The sequence below is a fragment of the Oncorhynchus tshawytscha genome, linkage group LG01 (assembly GCF_018296145.1).
Source record: "Oncorhynchus tshawytscha isolate Ot180627B linkage group LG01, Otsh_v2.0, whole genome shotgun sequence".
Lineage (NCBI taxonomy): Eukaryota > Metazoa > Chordata > Actinopteri > Salmoniformes > Salmonidae > Oncorhynchus > Oncorhynchus tshawytscha.
Genome location: NC_056429.1, coordinates 49326334 through 49353605, shown reverse-complemented (window position 1 = coordinate 49353605; position 27272 = coordinate 49326334). Strand labels below are relative to the sequence as shown.

Below are 27272 nucleotides of genomic sequence, written 5' to 3'. Positions count from 1 at the left end.
ACTTGGCACTCCGGTACCGCTTGCCATGCGGTAGTAGAGAGAACAGTCTATGGCTGGGGTCTTTGACCATTTTTAGGGCCTTCCTCTGATACTGCCTGGCGTAGAGGTCCTGGATGGCAGGCAGCTTATCCCCAGTGATGTACTGGGCCGTACGCACTACCCTCTGTAGTGCCTTGAGATCAGATCCCAAGCAGTTGCCACACCAAGTGGTGATGCAGTCAGTCAAGATGCTCTCAATTGTGCAGCTGTAGGACTTTTTGAGGATCTGAGGGCCCATGCCAAGTCTTTTTAGCCTCTTGAGTGGATGAGGCATTGTCTTTGCCACGATTGATCCTTCGTGATGTCGACACTGAGGTACTTGAAGCTCTCGACCTACTCCACTACTGTAATGTGAATGGTGGCGTCCTCGGCCCTTCAATTCTTGGAGTCCACGATCAGCTCATTTCATCTTTCTGGCGTTAAGGGGGAGGTTGTTGTCCTGAGACCACACTGCCAGGTCTCTGACCAACTCCTTATTGGCTGTCTCATCGTTGTCGGTGATCAGGCCTTCCACCGTCGTGTCTTCAGCAAAGACATTGCGCTGCAATGCAGTCGTTGGTGAACTGGAAGTACAGGAGAGGACTAAGCATGCACCCCTGAAAGGCCCCTGTGTTGAGGGTCAGCATGGCAGATCTGTTGTTGCCTACCCTCACCACCTGATGGTAGCCCGTCAGGAAGTCCAGTATCCAGTTACAGAGGGAGGTGTCCCAGGGTCCATAGCTTAGTGATGAGCTTGAAGGACACTATGGTGTTTAACGCTGAGCTGTAGTCAATGAACAGTTTCTCACTTAGGTGTTCCTCTTGTCCAGGTGGTAGTGCAATTAAGATTGCGTCATCTGTGGATCTGTTGGGGCAGTATACGAATTGGAATGGATACAGGGTGTCTATGATGATGGTGTTGTGAGTCATGACCTGACATTTGCCGCATTTTATGGCTACAGGTAGTCATTTAGACAGGTTACCTTGGTGTTCTTTGGCACATGGACTATGGTGGTCTGCTTGAAACAGGGAGCGTTTAAAAATGTCAGTAAAGACAGTTGCAAACTGGTCAGCTCATGGTAATCCGTCTGGCCCTGTGAATGTTAACCAGTTTGCCTTGCTCGCATAGCCTATGGCGAGCGTGTTCACACAGGTGTCTAGAACAGCTGGTGCTTTCATGTATGTTTGTCCTGTATTGAGGGTTTGCCTGTTTGGCTTGTCATGGCAGGATTTCTTATAAGCGTTTGGATTTAGTGTCCTGCTCCTTGAAAGCGGCAGCTCTAGCCTTTAGCATAGTCCAAATGTTGCCTGTAATCCATTGCTTCTGGTACGTACGTTCACTCTGTGGTCGACGCACTTATTAATGAAGCCGGTGACAGATCTGCTAAACACCTCAATGCAATTGGATGAATCCCGGAACATATTCCAGTCTGTGCTAGCAAAACAGTCCTGTTGCTTAGTCAGGGCAGCTGGTATGTGGTCATGTTGGCTGAGCTGCTGGAATTCTGCCCTGTCCACAATTCCACTTAACTCGCACACCGCTGCCTTTCTCTGGCTGGAAGTACAGGCCCCAGCTAGATCAAGGAACCAGGTGTGTTTGTGTCGGCCCCTACATTGGCGCGTGTGTAATGACTCCACAACTGACTAGTCCAGGCCTAGCAAAATGGCTGAAACCTCCATGTAGATGTCCCGAAATCTAAATTATATAATGGAAACAAGTCCTTATGAATGTTTTGTTGGTGGAGAATGGTTAATGTGCTCCCCTACCCCCTTCCTCCATCCCTTGATTTTACTCATGCTTTCTCTTCCCCCCTCTCTCCAGCAAAAGAGGAGCAGTGTGTTCCGGAGGTCTCTGGTAGAGCAGCCGCTGTAGGAAACTCTAGGTGAGTTACCCTACAGCCCCATGCTGCTCTGGGTCGGTATTTGTGTGTGTATGGAGGGCCTTCGCCAAGACCTACCGCAAACTGAAGACCTTGACTTCTGACCCCACAATGGGCCAAGCGCTCAACCATTTTTCTTTTTTTTTGTTTCTGTTCAGCAGTTCGAAAATGTTCTACTGTCTTCGTCTGTGGTTTCTGGACTAAGCCATAGACTCCTCTTAGAATGTACATGTTCAATACAGCACTGTGTTGAAGGTTTGTTTCTATCACAGTGTGGCGCCGCCATGTGATAGGACCCCTGTGGAGAGAGTCAGAGCGCACGACCTGACAGGCACTGCAGGTACGAACTATTGTACACACACTGGTCACCCTGTTAGCTGCTAATGGTAATTTTATAGTGCAAATGCTAATCACAAACCAATCACCCTGTACATTGCTAATAATACACTGCTAACATACTAAAAAACTAAAAAACAAGGAAGAAGTTTACACCACTAACCTAAATCGCACTGTCACTCAATGGAGTAAATTAAAAGTTACCTGTTTCTCTTGGTAAAATGCTTTATATCCATTTGTCTTATGAAATCTACCTTCAAATGGCTGCCAGAGGTATTCTGCTTCAGATGGAACAGTAGCTGACTACTCTGTTCCCATCTCTTACCAGGTCTGACTCCTCCAGCTACCCCTCCTCACCAGATGTGGATGCCCCTGGTCCCAGTTGCCCTCCTTGGTAAGAGTCGAGCCACTGAAGCCCCCAAATCATCGCCCTCCAAGGCAATCCAGATTGACGCACAGCCCCTGCCCTCCAACAAGCTTCAGAGCAAGCCCCCCAGCCCCCCTATAACTCCCACCCCCAATCCAGTGTCTCTCACCCTGGCCTTCTCAGACCACGACTACTCCCTCCTTCAGAAGGAACCCATGGCTATTGCAAGAGAGCCAGGCAGGCGCTGGAATGTCAAACAGCAAGCAGCCATCACCATCGAGCCACTTGGCAGCAACACTACCTGGGTACCCCAGAGTATCCCTGCCCCCTCCCTCCAAACCCTCACAACTGCCCTGGGTATGAAGAACCATCAGGCCCCCCTAGGTCCCCAGCCCCTGGATGTGAAGACTGACAGGACTAGCTCTGTGCTGGAGACCCCTGATGCCTCTCCCACCAGGCTGATGGACCAGGCTGGTCCCCTGGAGAGGAGTCCCAAGGCAGGGAGGTCTTACCGGGGCTACAATAATACCTTCTGCCCCAGGGAAGGAAAGCGAGGAAGGAGGAGGAAAAGGAGAATCCACCGTTCCTCCAGTCCTGGCTTTACTGACTCTGAGTCGGACTCCTCTTCTCAGTCTAGATCTCGCTCTCTACCGAGGAAGAGGTGAGATGCTCATCCCCTCTTTTATTTCTGTCTTTATAGCTATTTGTCCCCCCTGTCACTGGGCAAGGCGGTGTCCTCTAATGGCACAGAGTCTTATATCTGGCAGGGGAAAAGAGAATGTCATTATTCATCCCAGTCATCTCTATTCAGTGAGGGAAAAGGCTGGTTCATGGGCACAGATTAGAGGTCGACCGATCATGAATTTTTAACGCCGATACCGATTATTGGTGGACCAAGAAAGCCGATACCGATTTAATCGGGCGTTTTTCAAAAATATATCTATCTATAATAATGACAATTACAACAATACTGAATGAACAATGAACCCTTTTATTTTAACTTAATATAATACATAACATCTGTTTAGTCTCAAATAAATAATGAAACATGTTCAATTTGGTTTAAATAATGCAAAAACAGTGTTGGAGAAGGAAGTGCAATATGTGCCATGTAATAAAAAATAAAAAAATTTAAGCTAACGTTTAAGTTCCTTGCTCAGAACATGAGAACATATGAATGCTGGTGGTTCAATATTCCCAGTTAAGAAGTTTTTGGTTGTAGTTACTGTAGGAATTATGACGCGTCGAATATTTCTCTATCATTTTTACACTGCTCAAAAAAATAAAGGAACACTTAAACAACACAATGTAACTCCAAGTCAATCACACTTCTGTGAAATCAAACTGTCCACTTAGGAAGCAACACTGATTGACAATAAATTTCACATGCTGTTGTGCAAATGGAATAGACAACAGGTGGAAATTATAGGCAATTAGCAAGACACCCACAATAAAGGAGTGGTTCTGCAGGTGGTGACCACAGACCACTTCTCAGTTCCTATGCTTCCTGGCTGATGTTTTGGTCACTTTTGAATGCTGGCGGTGCTTTCACTCTAGTGGTAGCATGAGACGGAGTCTACAACCCACACAAGTGGCTCAGGTAGTGCAGCTCATCCAGGATGGCATATCAATGCGAGCTGTGGCAAGAAGGTTTGCTGTGTCTGTCAGCGTAGTGTTCAGAGCATGGAGGCGCTACCAGGAGACAGGCCAGTACATCAGGAGATGTGGAGGAGGCCATAGGAGGGCAACAACCCAACAGTAGGACCGCTACCTCCGCCTTTGTGCAAGGAGGAGCAGGAGGAGCACTGCCAGAGCCTTGCAAAATGACCTCCAGCAGGCCACAAATGTGCATGTGTCTGCTCAAACGGTCAGAAACAGACTCCATGAGAGTGGTATGAGGGCCCGACGTCCACAGGTGGGGGTTGTGCTTACAGCCCAACACCGTGCAGGACGTTTGGCATTTGCCAGAGATCACCAAGATTGGCAAATTCGCCACTGGCGCCCTGTGCTCTTCACAGATGAAAGCAGGTTCACACTGAGCACGTGACAGAGTCTGGAAACGCTGTGGAGAACGTTCTGCTGCCTGCAACATCCTCCAGCATGACCGGTTTGGCGGTGGGTCAGTCATGGTGTGGGGTGGCATTTCTCTGGGGGGGCCGCACAGCCCTCCATGTGCTCGCCAGAGGTAGCCTGACTGCCATTAGGTACCGAGATGAGATCCTCAGACCCCTTGTGAGACCGTATGCGGGTGCGGTTGGCCCTGGGTTCCTCCTAATGCAAGACAATGCTAGACCTCATGTGGCTGGAGTGTGTCAGCAGTTCCTGCAAGAGGAAGGCATTGATGCTATGGACTGGCCCGCCCGTTCCCCAGACCTGAATCCAATTGAGCACATCTGGGACATCATGCCTCGCTCCATCCACCAACGCCACGTTGCACCACAGACTGTTCAGGAGTTGGCGGATGCTTTACTCCAGGTCTGGGAGAAGATCCCTCAGGAGACCATCCGCCACCTCATCAGGAGCATGCCCAGGTGTTGTAGGGAGGTCATACAGGCACGTGGAGGCCACACACTACTGAGCCTCATTTTGACTTGTTTTCAGGACATTACATCAAAGTTGGATCAGCCTGTAGTGTGGTTTTCCACTTTAATTTTGAGTGTGACTCCAAATCCAGACCTCTATGGGTTGATAAATTTGATTTCCATTGATCATTTTTGTGTGATTTGTTGTCAGCACATTCAACTATGTAAAGAGAAAAGTAGTTAATAAGAATATTTCATTCATTCAGATCTAGGATGTTATTTTAGTGTTCCCTTTTATTTTTTTGAGCAGTGTATTTTATATACCTTTGACTATTGGATGTTCTTATAGGCACTTTAGTATTGCCAGCCTAATCTCGGGAGTTGATAGGCTTGAAGTCATAAACAGAGCTGTGCTTCAAGGTTTGCTAAGCGCTGCTCCAATGAATGAATGCTTACGAGCCTGCTGCTGCCTACCACCGCTCCGACTGCTCTATCAAATATCAAATCATAAATTTAATTATAATAAACACACAGAAATACGAGCCTTTGGTCATTAATATGGTCAAATCCGGAAAATATCATTTAGAAAACAAAACGATTATTCTTTCAGTGAAATACGGAACCATTCCGTATTTTGAAGAACGGGTGGCAACCCTAAGTCTAAATATTGCTGTTACATTGCACAACCTTCAATGTTATGTAAAATTCTAGCAAATTGATATGGTCTTTGTTAGTAAGAAACACAGTTCGCAATGAGCCAGGAAGCCCAAACTGTTGCATAAACCCTGACTCTGCTTGCAATGAACACAGAGAAGTGAAGAGAAGAGAAGTGACACAATTTCACTAGTTAATATTGCCTGCTAACATGAATTCCTTAACCTTAGCGGAACCCCTCGACAACATTCCGCTGAAAAGGCAGCGCTCGAAATTCAAAAATATTTTTTTGAAATATGTAACTTTCACACATTAACAAGTCCAATACAGAAAATGAAAGATAAACATCTTGTTAATTTACCCATCGTGTCCGATTTAAAAAAAAATTCTTTTAAATAAATGCTTTACAGCGAAAGCACAACATGTTTATGTTAGGTCATAGCCAAGTATAAAAGCACTCAGCCATTTTTCCAGCCAAAGAGAGGAGTCACAAAAAGCAGATATATAGATCAAATGAATCACTAACCTTTGATCTTCATCAGATGACACTCATATGACATCATGTTACACAATACATGTATGTTTTGTTCGATAATGTGCACATTTATATCCAAATATCTGTTTACATTGGCGCGTTACGTGCAGTAATGTTTTGATTACAAAACATCCAGTGATTTTGCAGAAATACTCATAATAAACATTGATAAAAGATGCAACTGTTCACAGAATTTAAGATATACTTCTCCTTAACCTCTAGTGACACCCCATCCCGTGAACGGGACCGTTATCATCTGACACTAATTAGCATAACGCAACGGACATAAATCTTCCTATTCATGAAAATCACAAGTGAAATATATTTTAACACAGCTTAGCCTTTTGTTAATCACCCTGTCATCTCAGATTTTCAAAATATGCTTTACAGCCAAAGCTAGACAAGCATTTGTGTAAGTTTATCGATAGCCTAGCATAGCATTATGCCTTGCTAGCAGCAGGCAACCTTGTCACGAAAATCAGAAAAGCAATCAAATTAAATCGTTTACCTTTGATGAACTTCAGATGTTTTCACTCACGAGACTCCCAGGTAGATAGCCAAAGTTCATTTTTTTCCTCAAATATTATTTTTGTAGGCGAAATAGCTCCGTTTTGTTCTTCACGTTTGGCTGAGAAATCGACCGGAAATTGTGGTCACGACAACACCGAAAATATTCCAAATTAGCTCCACAATATCGACAGAAACATGGCAAACTTTGTTTAGAATCAATCCTCAAGGTGTTTTTCAAATATATATTTGATAATATATCCACCGGGACAATTGGTTTCTCAGTAGAAGCGATTGGAATAATGGCTACCTCTGTACTTTACGTGAGATTTTCTCTCCGGGAGCATCATGTGACCACTTGCGCAATGTAGCCCCCTACGGGTATTCTTCAACATAAATGCGTAAAACTACGCCACAATGCTGTAGGCACCTTGGGGAATACGTAGAAAGCGTAAGCTGGTTCATAGCACGTTCACAGGTCAATGGGGACTCATTGGCACGCAGCGCTTTCAAAACCTGGGGCACTTCCGGATTGGATTTTTCTCAGGCTTTCGCCTGCAACATCAGTTCTGTTATACTCACAGACAATATCTTTACAGTTTTGGAAACGTTTGAGTGTTTTCTATCCAAAGCTGTTGTCCTGACAAAATATCCTGTTTTAAAACGGGAACATTTTTTCCCCCAAAAATGAAAATACTGCCCCTAGAGTCTCAACAGGTTAATGCAACCGCTGTGTCAGATTTCAAAAAAACTTTATGGAAAAAGCATAATCTGAGAACGGTGCTCAGAACCCACAACACCCAGAGAAATATCCGCCATGTTGGAGTCAACAGAAGTTAGAAATTACACCATAAATATTCACTTACCTTTGATCTTCATCAGAAGGCACTCCCAGGAAACCCAGTTAGACATAAATGACTGATTTGTTCCATCATTTATGTCCAAATAGCCACTTGTTGTTAGCGTGTTCAGCCCAGTAATCCATCTTCATGAGGCGCAGGCACTTCATCCGACAAAAACTCTAAAAGTTCCATTAGTCCTTTAGAAACATGTCAAACGATGTATGTAATCAAACTTTACTATGTTTTTAACATAAAACATCAATAATGTTCCAACCGGAGAATTCCTTTGTCTTCAGAAAAGCACTGGAAGGAGAGGTAACTCTGTCGGGGCTCTCGTCACGAGCCTGAGACACTCTGCCAGACCACTGACTCAAACAGGCCTCATGAGCCCCTCCTTTTATAGTAGAATCCTCATTCACGTTTCTAAAGACGGTTGACATCTAGTGGACGCTGTAGGAAGTGCAACTATCCTTATCTCAAGGTGTATTCAGTAGGCCAAGCTTTGAAAAACTACAAACCTCCGATATCCCACTTCTGGTTGGATTTTTCTCAGATTTTCACCTGCCATATGAGTTCTGTTATTCTCACAGACATCATTCAAACAGTTTTAGAAACTTCAGTGTTTTCTATCCAATACTACTACTAATAATATGCATATATTAGCATCTGGGACAGAGTAGGAGACGGTTCACTCTGAGTTTGAGTTTATTTTTATTTTTACAGGGACAGTGCACATTAATCAACATTTCAGTAAAAGTGCCGGTTTTAGCCAGCCGGCTAATTTTCAACCGCAATCCCTGGGCAGGTTATTAAAAACAATTACAATATAGACAATAGCAACATGGAACAAGCAAGACATAGCAACATAGGACAAGCAAGACATAGCATACAGACAGAGCAACATAGGACAAGCAAGACGTAGCATACAGACAGAGCAACATAGAACAAAAAGCAGCAAGACAAAATTCATAAAAGCAACAAAGTGTTTCCACACCTCACAAGCTACAGACAACAGACAACATGGAGAGCGGCAACACACAGCTAGGGACCATTTTCACAAATCTGATTGACCTTTAGCCATGTCTTCAAGCATTTTGTGAAAGTGTGATATGTGGTGCAGTTATGTGTGTCTGATGGCAGTGTATTCCAGACATGGGAAGCTCTCACAGAGAATGCAGATTTACTAAAGGTGCTTTTCCTTAAAGGAACTATACAGTCACCTCTCATGGCAGACCTTGTGGATCTGCTGCCATATGTCTGGGTTTTCTGTTTAACAAAAATATTGAGTGGAGGGGGAGCCAGGCCATTAAGGATCTTGAATACAAGACATGCGTCGGTGTATTGCACAAGATTTTCCCAACTCTGGGCACGCTATTCATCCAAAAGTGAAAATGCTGCCCCCTATCCCAAAAAGGTTAACTAAATATGCAGGTTTAAAAAAAATATAACTTCTGTGTATTGATTTTAAGAAAGGCATTGATGTTTATGGTTAGGTACATATGTGCAGCAAACATGCTTTTTTCACAAATGTGCTTCTGTTAAATCATCACCCGTTTGGCAAAGTTGAAGTAGGCTGTGATTTGATGATAAATTAACATTAAATGAATTATATGCAACGCAGGACAAGCTAGTTAACTGCAGATGGTTGATATTACTAGGTTATCTAGTGATTATGTGAAGATAGTTTTTTATAAGGTAAGTTTAATGTTAGCTAGCAAATGACCAGGGTCCTTTTGACGCTGGACTCACGTGATAGGTGGTCAGCCTGCCATGCAGTTTCCTCATGGATTGTAATGTAATCTGTGTCCAAAAAGGCTGATTACCGATTGTTATGAAAACTTTAAATTGGCCCTAATTAATCGCCATGGCGACTAATCGGTCGACCTCTAGCAGAGATGAATTTGTATCTGTTTTGAACAAATACAGTACCAGTCAAAAGGATTTTTCTTTATTTTTTACTATTTTCTACATTGTAGAATAATAGTGAAGACATCAAAACTATGAAATAACACATGGAATAATGTAGTAAACAAAAAAGTGTTTTAAAAATCTAAATGTATTTGAGATTCTTCAAAGTAGCCACCCTTTGCCTTGATGACAGCTTTACAAACTCTTGGTATTCTCTCAACCAGCTCAATGAGGTAGTCACCTGGAATGCATTTCAATTAACAGGTGTGCCTTGTTAAAAGTTCATTTATGGTATTTATTTCCTCAATGCGTTTGAGCCAATCAGTTCTGTTGTGACAAGATAGGGGTGGTATACAGAAGATAGCCCAATTTGGTATAAGACCAAGTCTATATTATGACAAGAACAGCTCAAATAAGCAAAGAGAAATGACAGTCCATCATTACTTTAAGACAAGAAGGTCAGTCAATCTGGAAAATGTCAAGGACTTTAAAATTGTCTTCAAGTGCAGTTGCAAAAACCATCAAGTGCTATGATGGAACTGGCTCTCATGAGGACCGCCACAGAAAAAGGAAGACCCAAAGTCCTCTGCAGCAGAGTTAACAAGTTAATTAGTTACCAGCCTCAAATAGCAGCCCAGATAAATGCTTGAGTTCAAGTAACAGACACATCTCAACATCAACAGAGGAGACTGTGTGAACTAGGCATTCATGGGCGAATTGCTGCAAAGAAACCACTACTAAAGCACACAAATAAGAAGAGGAGACTTGCTTGGGGCAAGAAACACAATCAATGGACATTAGAGTGGTGGAAATCGATCCTTTTGGTCTGAGTCCAAATTTGAGATTTTTGGTTACAACAGCCGTGTCTTTGTTTTCATTTGTTTAACACTTCTTTTTTTTTTGGGTTACTACATGATTCCATTCTGTCCCTCCCTCCATCTGCTACCAATGTAGCAATCAAAAAGGTGATGTCATTGGCTTAAACCAATATGACTAATGGTGATATCCAGTCCATCCTAATCTGACAATACTGACAGATTCCCTTCTCCTTCCCGTTCATCTCTCCTCCAGGTACAGGCCCCGTCACTCTGATAGCAGCTTCAGTGCCTCATCTTGCTCCTCTTCTCGTTCCTCCTCTCCTTCCCTGGACTGCTTTCCAAGGCGGCGGCGATATTCCTACTCCTCTTCCCGATCATGGAGTAGGTCCCGTTCCCGCTCTCCCCACAGACGGGCGTGGAGTAGATGCAGCAGACAACGCAGGTAATTTAAGCACTTTCCTCATAAACAACCATGAGTTTCATTTTTTTTCTATGGTATTGGTCAGTTCAAATGAACCAAAAATGCATGCAGTGCAGTCAGATCAGTGTATGTTTTCCTGACTACTTGGGATAGGATAACGTAATTTACAGTGCATTCGTAAAGTATTCAGAACACTTGACCTTTTCCACATTTTGTTACGTTACAGCCTTATTCTAAAATTGATGAAATTGTTTTTTCCCATACCCCATAATGACAAAGCAAAAACTGTTTTTTAGAAATGTTTGCAAAATTATAAAAAATGAAATATAAATGTACGTAAGTATTAAGACCTTTTACTCATTGTTTTGTTGAAGCACCTTTGGCAGCGATTACAGCCTTGTCTTCTTTGGTATGAAGCTACAAGCTTGGCACACCTGTATTTGGGGAGTTTCTCCCATTCTTCTCTGCAGATCCTCAAGGTCTGTCAGGTTGGATGGGGAGCGTCACTGCACAGCTATTTTCAGGTCTCTCCAGAGATGTTTGATTGGGTTCAAGTCCTGACTCTGGCTGGTCAACTCAAAGACATTCAGTGACTTGTCCCGAAGCCACTCCTGCATTGTCTTGGCTATGTGTTTAGGGTCATTGCCCTGTTGGAAGGTGAACCTTCGTCCCCGTCTGAAGTCCTGAGCACTCTGGAGCATGTTTTCATGCTTTAGAATGCACTGTACTTAGCTTCATGGATACAGATTTTTTTTCAATTGTATAACATTGACCACGTCTCCTATTCCATTTCTTTCCACAGCCCGTTTTTCAGACCAGGCTACCGGCCTGAATCTAGAGAAAACGGTGAGGTGGTGAAGAGACTCAAAGATAAAGCCATTGTGAGTACATACTTTTCTATTAAAGTGAAGTTGGCTAGTGATGATACGATGATAAGTCAGGACAGTCTGTCTCTGGGGGTCACTGGGTCAAGGTCACGTTCTGTCTCTGGGTTCAGTTCCCCAGAGCAGCGTCTCCTTTTCAATTGAAGACATAGGCATTTGTCTGAGAAGGGCCCCTTCTCAGACATTGAAGTCAATAGTGCCTTGTCTGATACCGTGTGTGTGTATGGTGAAGATAAATAATTGTCAGCTGACTAATGCCGTGCTCTCTCCCCTCAGGAGGAGCGTAGGGTTGTTTACGTAGGGAGAATCCGAGAGACAATGACTCATAAAGAGCTGAAGGAACGCTTCTCTCTGTACGGAGAGATTGAGGAGTGCACTTTACATTTCAGAGGCCATGGGTAAGTACTCTGAAACACCAGTCATGTTTTGTTTCAATAACGAGTAATGCCTGGAATGGCACAATATGGAAAACATTTTGAAACTAAAAACGAGTTCTATTGAACAGGTCTGAATCCTACCTAGGGCTGTTACGGTGATCATTTTACCTCCACACCAGTCACGAGTCATGATTGCAGTCATGGTAAAGAGGCTTCTCTGATGGCAAACTTGCTAACGGCAAGTCGCTAATGGCCTGGTACTCAATGCTCTATTGTCCCTCTAATCACGCTGGCATCAATGTAAATGCAATTGAAAATCAAACATTTCATGAGAGCCCTGGCATTGAGATTAAGTGGAATAGGATCACTTGTTGTGTAGCGAGAGCCAGCTCCTCATAGCTGGTTGATGCATGCAATTAAATAAGTGGTCCTATAAGCCCACGTTGTGCAACATTTCTATAGGCTATGCAATTGTGTAAGAACAGTTTTGATGGCCTCCATCAGCTTTCTATAGACTAGGCCTATTTTATTTCTCAATTTTCCTAATGTTGATAATATTAAGCACAACTGGAGTAGCCTACCTAGCTGGAATGAAAATTAACCGCGGGAAAATGTCCTCCATTCGCTATTCAAGTGTGTACAGATGTCTTTGTTATGCCCCTGTTTCGACAGGTGCATAATGGCCTATTTTCTAAATCAAATGTGATTTCACACATAATATTTAGTACATGTAAAGACAAGACTAAATTGAATAGTCTGGAGAGCCCATAGCCTACAGAGCCTAGTGAAATGTGTTCTTATAAGGCTAGTCATTGCGCAATTGCATGTGAAGTGTTTTGACTGCTCAATATGAGGGTCCCAGCTTTCTCGTCCTGCTATATTTATTGATAAATACCTTAAATTAAGCACATTCATTCCACTTTACAACTGGTAAAGCCTACCTGGCATATTAAAAACATAATCGCACATATTCGCTACTTGAGTGCAGGCAACAGATTACTTTTTTTTGTGGCCCATTCTAAATAAGAAATAATTGCACCTGTGGCGATCAGTGCCGTTTTAAGAGGACGATTTGTTTCTCATGAGTGGTCTCATTTCTATTAACAACCTATTGGGTGACTGTTACTCAAATTCCATTCACCCAGTTCAATGTAACAGCGATAGGTTTAGAGTACTCAAATTTTCCCTATACCCATCAGGTTGCTACAACAAATTTGATGTGACAGACAGTAACACATGGACAGACGGTGTCATTCAATACCGCCTTGCACACTCTTGCCTGCATCTAGCTGATATAGGCTGTATTCATTAGTCCAACAGTTGCAAATGAGCGTTTCTGTTGGACAAATTCAGGTGTTTATCCCTGTTGTTCCGTTTTCTTCCGTTTAAGTAACATTTAACAGAATCAGTGGAATGAATACAACCCTGATCACGTGAAAGCACAGTGATATTTTATAGCAGTAGTATTCCTTCTCGCATTTATGCGCTTTACCTCTTCCCTTTGCTTGTGGACTTCTCGTTAGCCAGCTAGCTAACATAACATCCCTCTGTTTCAGCAGGGTGTTTGAGTAGGTGACTATAGCTAGCTAAGTGAAACTGGGGAGGGGACACTTTCTCACTAATCCATTTTTGAAGAAATGAATTTGTTAACTGTTCAACTATCATCTTTCTTTCAACTACTCACTACATTTTAATGCACCATAGTTCTAGCTAGCTATAGCTTATGGTTTCTATACTAGATTCATTCTCTGATTCTTTGATTGGGTGGACAACAGGTCAGTTCATGCTGCAAGAGCTCTGATAGGTTGGAGGACCTCTCTGGAAGCTGTCATAAATACTATGTAATTCTATGGAAGGGGGTGAGAACCATGCGCCTCCTAGGTTTTGTATTGAAGTCAATGTACCCAGAGAAGGACGGAAGCTAGCTGTCCTCCGGCTGTACCATGGTGCTACCCTACAGTCCTGTTGAGGCTACTATAGACCGTCTTTGAAAAAGTGTTTTAATCAATTATTTGGTGATACGTGATTATATTTAGTATAGTGTAATCTAAAATTGTTTACTTTTTAAATGTTTGAAATGTAGTTTTTACAAAATTCACCGAGGATGGTCCTCTAATTACACACATTTAGGTCATGAGTAAAGACAAGATTACTTTGAATAGTCTGATGGGTGAGAATATTATGAAGTGCTTGTCAAATTGCGAATGAGAAAGGTGAAGTCTGTGCAGCCTGCACAAGAAACGGAGCAGAGTGCATGGCTTCACTTTTTTCAAATCATCATTAGTCGCATCATGCAGCCTTAATGTATTAGAAATCAAAACAAGATTTGTGTCTCACACAATTTTTTTTCAAATTCTCAACACCAAATTGCAGCATGTGCGCACTCCATGGGAAATCGTTTGGAGAAAAATATCATTTTTATTTTTTTCAGCTATGTTGAATTTGATTCTTACTATAAAATAATGCCATGGGAATTATAAGCACATCTTGTCTGCTTAATAAACTAGTGTAGCCCCATAGTCTAGTCACATGGCATATCAAGGGCAGAGCCTAACATAAGGACGGCTCAGAATATGCTATTCTGTTTTGTAAAATGTGCTACATTTTCTTTGTTTTTTTAGGCCTGCCTAAAATGGATCGATTGTGATGGTCTAGGCTATATTGAATGGTTTTATTTGACTTTTTTGAAGTGTAGATGTTTCAAAGGTTTGCATTAGTTGCTTGTTGGCTAAGTGTGGAACCCCGAAGATGCTAAACATGTTTGTTAATTAACAGTAAATGACTGTAAGACCAGCAGTTACTTGCATGATGGTTATGACAAAATTTGATGACCGCCACATCCATGGTCTTACCACTTCCGTCGCTAAACATTTTGTGCTTGCTGAACACATCTGGAAGACTAATTTTCTTCCCCGACCCAGAACACCAACCCTTGCTTGACCCTTTCCGTGGTCTCTCAGGCCAAACTACAGCTGCTACAGCAACAACCAGGCTAAACCACCAGTGGCTCTTTTAAGAACTCACACCTCAACACGATCTAGTAGTGTTCATGTCACCAAGCAGCAGAAAACCAACCAACAAGGAGGGACTACCCAACATTGTCCACTAATTAATGCAAATGTTTGTCTTTTGAATTTTAAAATGTCTTCCAACCCTCTGTCTCCTGCATGTTTAATATTTGCTTTTCAATCTCTGTGACAGGGATAACTATGGGTTTGTGACCTACTACGATACGAAGGATGCATTCACGGCCATCGAGAACGGCAGCAAGCTCCGTAAGCCTGACGAACTCCCCTTTGACCTTTGCTTCGGAGGAAGGAGACAGTTCTGCAAGACGAGCTATGCTGATCTAGGTAAAACATGGCTTATAGAAATAATTTGTGTAAATATGAATGCCATTTTTTTGGGTTGTCAACACTGGTACTAGTTGTCAGTATTACGATAAAATTATCATATTGTACTGTCACCTTTCTTGGTATACACCTACATCTGATTGCAGTGATGCAAGGAGAGCTAGAAAAGATTATGTTCCCTCAAAAATCCTGCAGGTGATGCTAATTAGGGTTGGACAGTATTCAGATTTCCATACCTACTGTTCCTGTACCATACCAGGGTATACGGTATTACCGGAAATGCACACAAGGGGTGCTATTTCTTAACCAAAAAATGCAATCAAATGCTTAAAGTACTAGCAAATTCCTATAGTGGATGCTAGCTAAATGCTAACAAGCTCAAGCGAATTCCATGGACAGACAACATGCTCCTAGTTGTGTAACTATCTCACATTTTGATGCTCTGCTCGAACCAAGATGCTTGATCTTGCAAGCTATATAGGTGGCTAGCTGGCACATTAACAAACCAAATGCATAGTGCACTTATTTACAAGCTTCCTCAGACCACTCATAGAACAGCTGCGTCATTTAGGTCTTTTTTTTTTTTCATTACTTTATACAATGTTTCCGCTAAACATCTTGATTCTGTCTAACGCAAACTTTATTTTTGTATTTTTTTTAACCTTTATTTAACTAGGCAAGTCAGTTAAGAACAAATTCTTATTTTCAATGACGGCCTAGGAGCAGTGGGTTTAACTGCCTGTTCAGGGGCAGAATGACAGATTTGTACCTAGTCAGCTCGGGGGTTTGAACTTGCAACCTTCCGGTTACTAGTCCAACTCTCTAACCACTAGGCTACCCTGTCCCACTTCACAACAAAGTTGCCAATGTCTTTGTAGTTGTTACGAACAAGGAGCGGGGGTTTGAAATAATGTCACTATTCGAATAGTATGATTCATTTTTGTGGGATATCCGGATATTCGAAATACAGGGCATTCAAAGTATGTAAAACCACTTTACTTTTTACACATTTTGTTGCTACAGCCTAAATGTAAATATGAAATCAATTGAGATTTTATGTCACTGGCCAACACACAATACCCCATAATGTCAAAGTGGATTTATATTTTCAGAAATGTTTTAATGTTTATCAATTTAAAGCTGACATCTTGAGTCAAGTATTTAACCTCTTTGTTATGGCAAGCCTAAATAAGTTCAGGAGTAAACATTTGCTTAAGTTACATGGACTCACTCTTTGTTCAATAATAGTGTTTATTATGATTTGTAAGTTGCCTCAGTCGAGCAGTGAATTTCAGACCCAACGACATAGACCGGGGAGGTTTTCCAATGCCTCGCAAAGAAGAGCACCTATTTGTAGATGGGTAAAATGAAGACATTTAATATCCATTCGAGCATTGGGAAGATATTAATTACACTTTGGATTTTCTAACTTTCTAAGATTTTTTTAAAAATTACGTCCAACGCAAGAATGGGTATGAATACTTTCTGAAGTATCGAAGGGTATGAATACTTTCTGAAGGAACTTAACAAGTTTAACTTGAGCACTGCTGCGCTATATTGCTACAGATGGGCCAGTTTGTAACATACAGTTGAAGTCGGAAGTTTACATATACACTCGGTTGGAGTAATTAAAACTCGTTTTTAAACCACTCCGCAAATTTCTTGTTAACTTGTTATGGCTGCAATCCCACTAACTGGATAAGTGTCATCAACAACTGCTGAATAGCATAGCGCTACATTCAACAAATATTACTAAAAATATTCATATTCATGAAATCACAAGTGCAATATAGGAAAACAGCTTAGCCTTTTGTTAATCCACCTGTTGTGTCAAATTTTGAAATTATGCTTTACAGTGAAAGCGATCCAAGCGTTTAAGTTTATTGATCGCACAACAAAACATTAAGTACACTTAGCATCAGGTAGCTTGGTCACAAATCAGAAAAGCAATCAAATTAATCGTTTACCTTTGCTCTTTGGATGTTTTCACTCACGAGACTCCCAGTTACACAACAAATGTTCCTTTTGTGCCATAAATATTATTTTTATATCCAAAATACCTCCGTTTGTTTGGCGCGTTATGTTCAGAAATCCACAGGAAAGAGCGGTCACGACAACGCAGACGAAAATTCAAAATAGTTTCCATAATGTCCACAGAAACATGTCAAACATTTTTTATAATCAATCCTCAGGTTGTTTTAAATATATATAATCAATAATATATCAACTGCAAATGTCTTTCACAGTAGGAGAGGGAAAAGCAATACCTATCCAAACTCTTTTGCATGAGCAAAACTCATGTGACCACTTGACGTGATATCGTTCTGGCTAATTTTTTCAAAATAAAAGCCTGAAACTATGTCTGAAGACTGACACCTTGAGGAAGCGATAGGAAAAGGAATCTGGTTCATATCCCTTTACATCCAGCAAAGGGAGGCTATGGAACATGGAGTTTTCAAAATAGAAGCCACTTCCTGTTTTGATTTTCCTTTGGGTTTCGCCTCTAATATCAGTTCTGTTATACTCACAGACAATATTTTGACAGTTTTTGAAACTTTAGAGTTTTCTATCCAATAATAATATGCATATATTAGCGACTGAGGAGCTGGCTGTTTACAATGGGCACCTTTTCATCCAAGCTACTCAATACTGCCCCTGCAGCCATAAAAAGTTAACAAACTATAGTTTTGGCAAGTCAGTTAGGACATCTACTTTGTGCATCACACAAGTAATTTTTCCAACAATTGTTTACGGACAGATTATTTCACTTATAATGCATTGTATCACAATTCCTGTGGGTCAGAAGTTTACATACACTAAGTTGACTGTGACTTTAAACGGCTTGGAAAATTACAGAAAATGCTCTCATGGCATTAGAAGCTTCTGATAGGCTAATTGACATAATTTGAGTCAATTGAAGGTGTACCTGTGGATGTATTTCAAGGCCTACCTTCAAACTCAGTCTCTTTGCTTGACATCATGGGAAAATCAAAAGAAATCAGAGAAGACCTCAGAAAATAATTGTAGACCTCCACAAGTCTGGTTCATCCTTGGGAGCAATTTACAAACGCCTGAATGTACTACGTTCATCTGTACAAACAATATTACGCAAGTATAAACAACGTGGGACCACGCAGCCATTATACCGCTCAGGAAGGAGAAGCGTTCTGTCCCCTAGAGATTAACATACTTTGGTGTGAAAAGTGCAAATCCATCCCAGAACAACAGCAAAGGACCTTGTAAAGATGCTCGAGGAAACGGGTACAAAATTATCTATATCCACAGTAAAATGAGTCCTATCGACAACAAGGAAGAAGCCACTGCTCCAAAACCGCCATTAAAAAAGACTATGATTTGCAACTGCACTTGGGGACAAAGATCATACTTTTTGTAGAATTGTCCTCTGGTCTGATGAAACAAAAATAGAACTGTTTGGTCATAATGACTATCGTTATGTTTGGAGGAAAAACGGGGATGCTTGCAAGCTGCATAACACCATCCCAACCTTGAAGCACGGGGGTGGCAGCATCATGTTGCGGGAGTGCTTTTCTGCAGGAGGGACTGGTGCACTTCACAAAATTGATGGCATCATGAGGTAGGAACATGTGGCATTCTTGAAGCAACACCTCAAGACATCAGTCAGGAAGTTAAAGCTTGGTCGCAAATGGGTCTTCCAAATGGACAATGACCCCAAGCATACTTCCAAAGTTGTGGCAAAATGGCTTAAGGACAACAAAGTCAAGGTATTGGAGTGGCCCTCACAAAGCCCAGATCTCAATCGCATAGAAAAGTTGTGGGCAGAACTGAAAAAGCGTGTGCGAGCAAGGAGGCCTACAAACCTAACTCCGTTTCACCAGCTCTGTCAGGAGGATTGGGCCAAAATTCACCCAACTTATTGTGGGAGACTTGTAGAATGCTACCCGAAACGTTTAACCCAAGTTAAACAATTTAAAGGCAATGCTACCAAATACTAATTGAGTATGTAAACTTCTGACCCACTGGGAATGTGATGAAAGAAATAAAAACTGAAATATATATATATATCTCTACTATTATTCTGACATTTCACTTTCTTAAAATAGTGGTGATAACTGACCTAAGACAGGGGTTTTTACTAGGATTTAAATGTCAGGAATTGTGATTTGGCTAAGTTGTATGTAAACTTCCGACTTCAATTGTATGAGATGGGAGTGATCAGATGTCAGATGAGAAAGATGCCGAGGCAACTCGGTTACAGCAAAGACTAGCTAACTTGTAGCGGCCACAATGTTATCACATAACAGTTACTGTCTTTAATGGAGCAGCCGAGACGAGCTGGCTTGCGAGCTAAGCTGGGTAGCTGTAGCTAGCTGGGCTAGTTGAGGCCACGTGCTCCCCAAACCCTTTCAGATAAAACTGCATCCTACCTATTGGTTGGTCGTTTTTGCCCACTCCTCATTTCGCTAACCTCATTCCGAAATGTTATTTCATCTTGCATTATATTGCATTAGTGAACCATCACTCCACTTGCTACACATTGAGTGTCTTTGCCACTTTCACTTTTTGATTGTCCAACATAAACAACAAGCTACACATGAAGTCTTCCGGTCTGCTACGAGGTACTTTTACGGGGCGCATTTCAAATTAATAATTTGAATGGTCATGGTATATTCATGTATGCAACAATGTCACGTGTATACTTTATTTGTATAGTCTTTTCAGTGTTAGGGCTTTAATATCTCACAAGTATTCGAATACTAATGTCTGTTCGGATATTAAAATAACAATGCACATCCCTACAAACTAGCAAAGAATAAAAATATGTTTTGAATTAAAACTGAAATGACTGCATTAAAAGATAAATAGCCTACATTATTGGCCTATATAATAATGAAATGTCATTTTCATTCATTTAGCCTACAATTTTTCAAATGGATCTCATCTAATTTTTGCCCCAGTATGTTGTATGTTGCATGATGTGTAACATTGCCACAATGAGGTGCCTATTATAGGCTAAGCATTAGTATTAGATGACTCAATATTTGCAGCCATAGTTGATATCTTTCTAGGAGCTGATCTGTTGTCAGTGTTGTAGAATAATTATGTTAAGGTAAGATTTGAATGGAGAAAGCTGATCTGAGAGCAGCGCTGCCTGTCGATCCTATCCGTATCGACGTGCGCCTCAGCGACACACTTGGCGAGCGCTCTTTCTATGTGGTGTTTTGAGAAACGCATGTTACGTCTCCGGTCGTTTGTAGGAAAGCTGCATCATTAAAACACCTGTAAGCCCAAGTTCCCTCGCTATCAGGAAATCGGGCCCAGAGCTGGAGAAAATGTATTTGGCACATTTTAGGTAGTTAAGATATTTAGCTGGGTAACATTAGTTGTGGGACTTTCAAGTGTAACTTTATCACCTCTTGCGCTGCTCAACAGTAGATCGTCATGTCAAGAAACTTAGATCGCGCCGTGTGCTCTTTGTTAACAAACATGCCATGTGACTTTCTCAATTAAATACTGACTTAAAATAAAAATACTAATTATGGCATTAAATCATAGTGGGTATTTCAAAATACCCCGGTATACCGCCTAATACTAATCTTCTTTCCCTCTTCACTCCTCCAGATTCTAACCGCGAGTGTGACCCGTCGGCCCCCGTGACTGGGAAGTTTGATGCCCTTGACTTTGACACTTTACTGAAGCAGGCCCAGAAGAGTCTGAAGAGGTAACAGAGGTCAGCCCACTGGGGGCGCCACACTAAGACTTACCTCAGAGCCGTTGGCAGGCTCCTCCCACTATCATCGTTGGCTTCGCCTTGACCGAGGGGTGGACCACAACGCACGGTCGATACATTAGCCAGCTAACATTAATTTACATGCAGAGATAGCTCTTTTCTGGTTCATACAAGACAGTTTAAAGCTGCAATCAGAAATTATAGAGTAATGGAACCTTTACATCTTGGTTTAAAGCATTGTACGAAGCTAATAAGGCATAGTTCTATTCAAGAATCAAATGTAATCTATGTCATTGATTGAAGCAATATATCAGAATCATTATTTGGAAATGGTTGAATTGAGGAAGTCTGCCTTTTTAATATGGGTTGTTTAAGTGTGAAATCATTCATGCCATGTTCATTTCAAGCCTGTCTATCTTTGAACTCTAAAATGCTATTTCTGAATGTTTCGACATGTTAGCTGTATAACACATTTTTCTGCTTTGTGATATACAGTGCATTCGGAAAGTATTCAGACCCTTTGACTTTTTCCACATTTTGTTACCTTACAACCTTATTATAAAATGGGTTAATAAAACTTCTCCCCCTCATCAATCTACACACAATACCCCATAATGACAAAGCAAAATCCGTTTTGAAATTTTTGCAAATGTATTCAAAATAAACTGAAGTATTCAGACCTTTTACTCAGTACTTTGTTTAAGCACATTTGGCAGTGATTACAGCCTCGAGTCTAATTGGGTATGACTCTGTAAGCTTGGCACACCTGTATTTGGGGAGTTTCTCCCATTCTTCTCTGCAGATCCGGACTCTGGCTGGGCCACTCAGGGACATTCAGAGACTTGTCCTGAAGCCACTCCTTCATTGTGTATTTAGGGTTGTTGTCCTTTTGGAAGGTGAACCTTTGTCCCAGTCTGAGGTCCTGAGCTCCATGGAGCAGGTTTTCATCAAGGATCTCTGTACTTTGCTCCGTTCATCTTTCCCTCAATCCTGACTTGTCTCCCAGTCTAAAACATCCTCACAGCATGATGCTGCCACCATTCTTCACCTTAGGGATGGTGCCAGGTTTCTTCCAGACATGACGCTTGTCATTCAGGCCAAAGATCTTGGTTTCATCAGAGCAGACAATCGTGTTTCTCATGGTCTGAGATTCCTGTAGGTGCCTTTTTGCAAACGCCAAGCGGTCTGTCGTGCCTTTTACTAAGGAGTGGCTTCCGTCTGGCCACTTTACCATAAAGGCCTGATTGGTGAAGTGCTGCGGAGATGGTTGTCCATCTGGAAGGTTTTGCTTTCCACAGAGGAACACTTGAGCTCTGATTCTTGGTCTCCTCCCTGGCCATAGCCCTTACGCCCCGATTGCTCAGTTTGGCCGGGGCGACCAGCTCTAGAAATAGTCTTGGTGGTTCCAAACTTCTTCCATTTAACAATGATGGTGGCCACTGTGTTCTTGGGGGCCTTGAATAGTGCAGACTTTTTTTGGTACACTTCCCCAGATCTGTGCCCCAGCTCTACGGACAATTCCTTCGACCTCATGGCTTGGTTTTTGCTCTGACATGCACGGTCAACTGTGGGACCTTAAATAGGTGTGTGTGTGTGTGCTTTCCAAATCCTGTCCAATCAGTTTAATTTACCACATGTGGACTCCAATCCCAGTTGTAGAAACGGCTCAAGGAAGATCAATGAAAACAGGATGCACCTGAGCTCAATTGAGTCTCATAGCAAAGGGTCTGAATACTTATGTAATTAAGGTATCTGTTAATACTTTGGCAAAAATGTCTAAACCTGTTTTGATTTGTCATTATGGGGTATTGTGTTGATTTGATGAGAAAATAATTTAACCATTTTATAAGACTAATGTGGAAAAAGTCAAGTGGTCTGAATACTTTCCAAATGCACTGTAGCTACTAGTCTTTGTTTTGGTTGTTTCTTTTGTATTTGCAAGCTTACACCTTCTATTGAAGTGAAGATTTGTATGAAAAGATTAAAAGCAACAAAAAAATATATAAGGAAATGAGAAACTGATTAACATTAGATTTGTCCTTTTTAGATAACTACTAAATATTTTCATGTCACAATAATTGATATCAAACACTTTTTTTTAGGTCTACAGTAGCATCAACAGCACTCAGAAGGGTAGCGTTATGATGGAGCCGAAGGCCAGCTAGTTTCTCTCCTCAGTATACGTTGACTTGGATACAAAACCTAGGAGGCTAATGGTTCTCGCCCCCTTCCATAGACTTAGAGTAATTATGACAACTTCCGGAGGACATCCTCCAACCAATCAGAGCTCTTGCGGCATGATCTGACACCCAATAAAAGGATCAGAGAATGGATCTATACTGAATAAAAATATAAATGCAAAGATGTTATAGTTCATAAGGAAGTCACTCAATTGAAATCAATTCATTAGGCCCTAATCTATGGATTTTACATGACTGGGAATACAGATATAATATTGGTCACAGATATATATATATATATATATATATTTTTTTTTTGAAGGTAAGTGTGGATCAGAAACCAAGTCAGTATCTGGTGTGACCATTTGCCTCATGCAGCGCGATTATGGGGTCAATTTCACACCATATGTATTGAATTCAAAATAAAATAAATAGTGAACATGAAATAAAGTTGAATGTAACATTCTCAAGGACAGGTGAAGTAATGAATGTTTATCAAAAACCAAACAATTGAAAGCAAAATGTATATAATTGTAAATGAATAAGACCTCAAAAGCAAAACGTCTTAAGCAAGTCATTTTAAAGCTAGAGCAAAATTATTTTTTAAAAATATATGCAAAAATTGTATTCGGTTAAACTTTACCAACGACCAATCCTATTGAATACATTTTGCCTACGCTCTTGCCTGCATGTACTGCCTTTTGGTTACGCTACTCATATCTTTTGCTTTCGATATCTGTTTCTTTGCTTTCACTACCAGTCTTTTCGATTTGCGAGTTTTGGCATTATTTTTCCGTGAAGGGTGGGGTATAGAGGGAGGCGTAGACAATGAGTCTTCAGTGGTCCGCTAGTTTTGGAGAGACGGTTTGTCTTAACCCAGTCAATGAACATGATTGTAAATTATAATCAGGAAGTATTCAGACTCCTTTTTCCACATTTTGTTAGGTTAAAGCCTTATTGATAAAACATTTATTAGATCATGTAGATTGAGAGAAATAAAACCCCATAACCACAGAGCAAAAACAGGTTTTTAGAAATGTTTGCTAATTTATACAAATAAAAAAGCATTTAGAAAAGTATTAAGCCGCTTTACTTTGTTGAAGCACCTTTTGCAGCGGTTACAGCATTGAGTCTTGGGTATGACGCTACAAGCTTTGCACACCTGTATTTGGGGAATTTCTCCCATTTTTTTTTTTTTTTCTGCAGATCCTCTCAAGCTCTGTCAGGTTGGATGGGGAGCGTTGCTGCACAGCTATTTTCAGGGTCTCTCCAGAGATGTACGATCGGGTTAAAGTCTGAGCTCTGTCTGGGCTACTCAAGGACATTGAGACTTGTCCCGAAGCCACTCCTGCGTTGTCTTGGCTGGGTGCTTAGGGTCGTTGTCCTGTTGGAAGGTACACTTTTCACCCAGTCTGAGGTCCTGAGTGATCTGGAGCAGGTTTTCATCAAGAATATCTCTGTACTTTGCTCCGTTCATCTTTCCCTCTATCCTGACTAGTCTCCCAGTCCCTGCAGCTGAATAACATCCCCACAACATGATGCTGCCACCACCATGCTTCACAGTAGGGATGGTGCCAGGTTTTATCCAGATGTGATGCTTGGCATACAGGCCAAAGAGTTCAATCTTGATTTTATTAGACCAGATAATCTTGTTTCACATGGTCTGTGAGTCCTTTAGGCAAATTCCAAGCGGTCTGTCATGTGCCTTTTACTGAGGGGCTTCCTTCTGGTCACTCTATTAAAAAGCAATGATTGGTGGAGTGCTGCAGAGATGGTTGTCCTTCTGGAAGGTGCTCCCAACTCCACAGAGGAACTCTGGAGCTCTGTCAGAGTGACCATCGGGTTCTTGGTCACCTCCCTGACCAAGGCCCTGCTCTCCCGATTACTCAGTTTGCCCACGTGGCCAGCTCTAGGAAGAGTCTTGGTTATAAACTTTTTACATTTAACAATGGAGGCCACAGTGTCCTTGGGGACCTTCAATGTTGCAGACATTTTTTGGTACCCTTCCCCAGATCTGTGCCTCAACACAATCCTGTCTCTGAGCTACGGACAATTCCTTCGACCTCATGGCTTGGTTTTTGTCTGACATGCACTGTCAACTGTGGGATCTTATATAGAGAGGTGTGTGCCTTTCCAAATCATGTCAAATTTACCACAGGTAAATCTAATCTAATCAAGGATGCTCAATGGAAACAGGATGAGCTCAATTTTGAGTCTCATAGTGAAGGGTCTGAATACTTCAAGGTATGTCGTGACTTTCATTAATGTAATGACTTGTTTATTCAATCCACTATGTTTAATTGTTACCTGATTTAAATTAATGTAACTAACTCATTAGGAATTTGGGGCACAACGGAAGTTGTTTAACGAGATACCATCTCCCGATTTAAACTGTAGAAGAGAACAATATATTGATACATCACTTATTAATCATTACCTCATATCAGTTCTCATTCTGAACAGGCATGACCTTGCATTCGCAAGAACCCAAACTTTTGCTGATTATTCAGTACTACACATTGGTTTCATCATTTACAGTGCCTTGCGAAAGTATTCGGCCCCCTTGAACTTTGCGACCTTTTGCCACATTTCAGGCTTCAAACATAAAGATATAAAACTGTATTTTTTTGTGAAGAATCAACAAGTGGGACACAATCATGAAGTGGAACGACATTTATTGGATATTTCAAACTTTTTTAACAAATCAAAAACTGACAAATTGGGTGTGCAAAATTATTCAGCCCCTTTACTTTCAGTGCAGCAAACTCTCTCCAGAAGTTCAGTGAGGATCTCTGAATGATCCAATGTTGACCTAAATGACTAATGATGATAAATACAATCCACCTGTGTGTAATCAAGTCTCCGTATAAATGAACCTGCACTGTGATAGTCTCAGAGGTCCGTTAAAAGCGCAGAGAGCATCATGAAGAACAAGGAACACACCAGGCAGGTCCGAGATACTGTTGTGAAGAAGTTTAAAGCCGGATTTGGATACAAAAAGATTTCCCAAGCTTTAAACATCCCAAGGAGCACTGTGCAAGCGATAATATTGAAATGGAAGGAGTATCAGACCACTGCAAATCTACCAAGACCTGGCCGTCCCTCTAAACTTTCAGCTCATACAAGGAGAAGACTGATCAAAGATGCAGCCAAGAGGCCCATGATCACTCTGGATGAACTGCAGAGATCTACAGCTGAGGTGGGAGACTCTGTCCATAGGACAACAATCAGTCGTATATTGCACAAATCTGGCCTTTATGGAAGAGTGGCAAGAAGAAAGACATTTCTTAAAGATATCCATAAAAAGTGTTGTTTAAAGTTCGCCACAAGCCACCTGGGAGACACACCAAACATGTGGAAGAAGGTGCTCTGGTCAGATGAAACCAAAATTGAACTTTTTGGCAACAGTGCAAAACGTTATGTTTGGCGTAAAAGCAACACAGCTCATCACCCTGAACACAACATCCCCACTGTCAAACATGGTGGTGGCAGCATCATGGTTTGGGCCTGCTTTTCTTCAGCAGGGACAGGGAAGATGGTTCAAATTGATGGGAAGATGGATGGAGCCAAATACAGGACCATTCTGGAAGAAAACCTGATGGAGTCTGCAAAAGACCTGAGACTGGGACGGAGATTTGTCTTCCAACAAGACACTGATCCAAAACATAAAGCAAAATCTACAATGGAATGGTTCAAAAATAAACATATCCAGGTGTTAGAATGGCCAAGTCAAAGTCCAGACTTGAATCCAATCGAGAATCTGTGGAAAGAACTGAAAACTGCTGTTCACAAATGTTCTCCATCCAACCTTACTGAGCTCGAGCTGTTTTGCAAGGAGGAATGGGAAAAAATTTCAGTCTCTCAATGTGCAAAACTGATAGACATACCCCAAGCGACTTACAGCTGTAATCGCAGCAAAAGGTGGCGCTACAAAGTATTAACTTAAGGGGGCTGAATAAT

At 41.5% G+C, this 27272-nt stretch overlaps 1 protein-coding gene across 1 annotated transcript in view; it reads left to right on the top strand.

The window, feature by feature from the left end:
* LOC112260678 (peroxisome proliferator-activated receptor gamma coactivator-related protein 1) overlaps positions 1-21726 on the top strand; it is a 37060-nt gene extending 15334 nt beyond the window's left edge. Inside the window, exons 7-14 of the mRNA XM_024435972.2 lie at positions 1841-1901; positions 2171-2238; positions 2563-3262; positions 10641-10829; positions 11611-11689; positions 11969-12090; positions 15271-15422; positions 21024-21726. Of these exons, the coding sequence (XP_024291740.2) occupies positions 1841-1901; positions 2171-2238; positions 2563-3262; positions 10641-10829; positions 11611-11689; positions 11969-12090; positions 15271-15422; positions 21024-21127 (1475 nt within the window). The 3' untranslated portion in view covers positions 21128-21726. The remainder of the gene's footprint in view (positions 1-1840; positions 1902-2170; positions 2239-2562; positions 3263-10640; positions 10830-11610; positions 11690-11968; positions 12091-15270; positions 15423-21023) is intronic.
* Positions 21727-27272: the final 5546 nt, after the last annotated feature.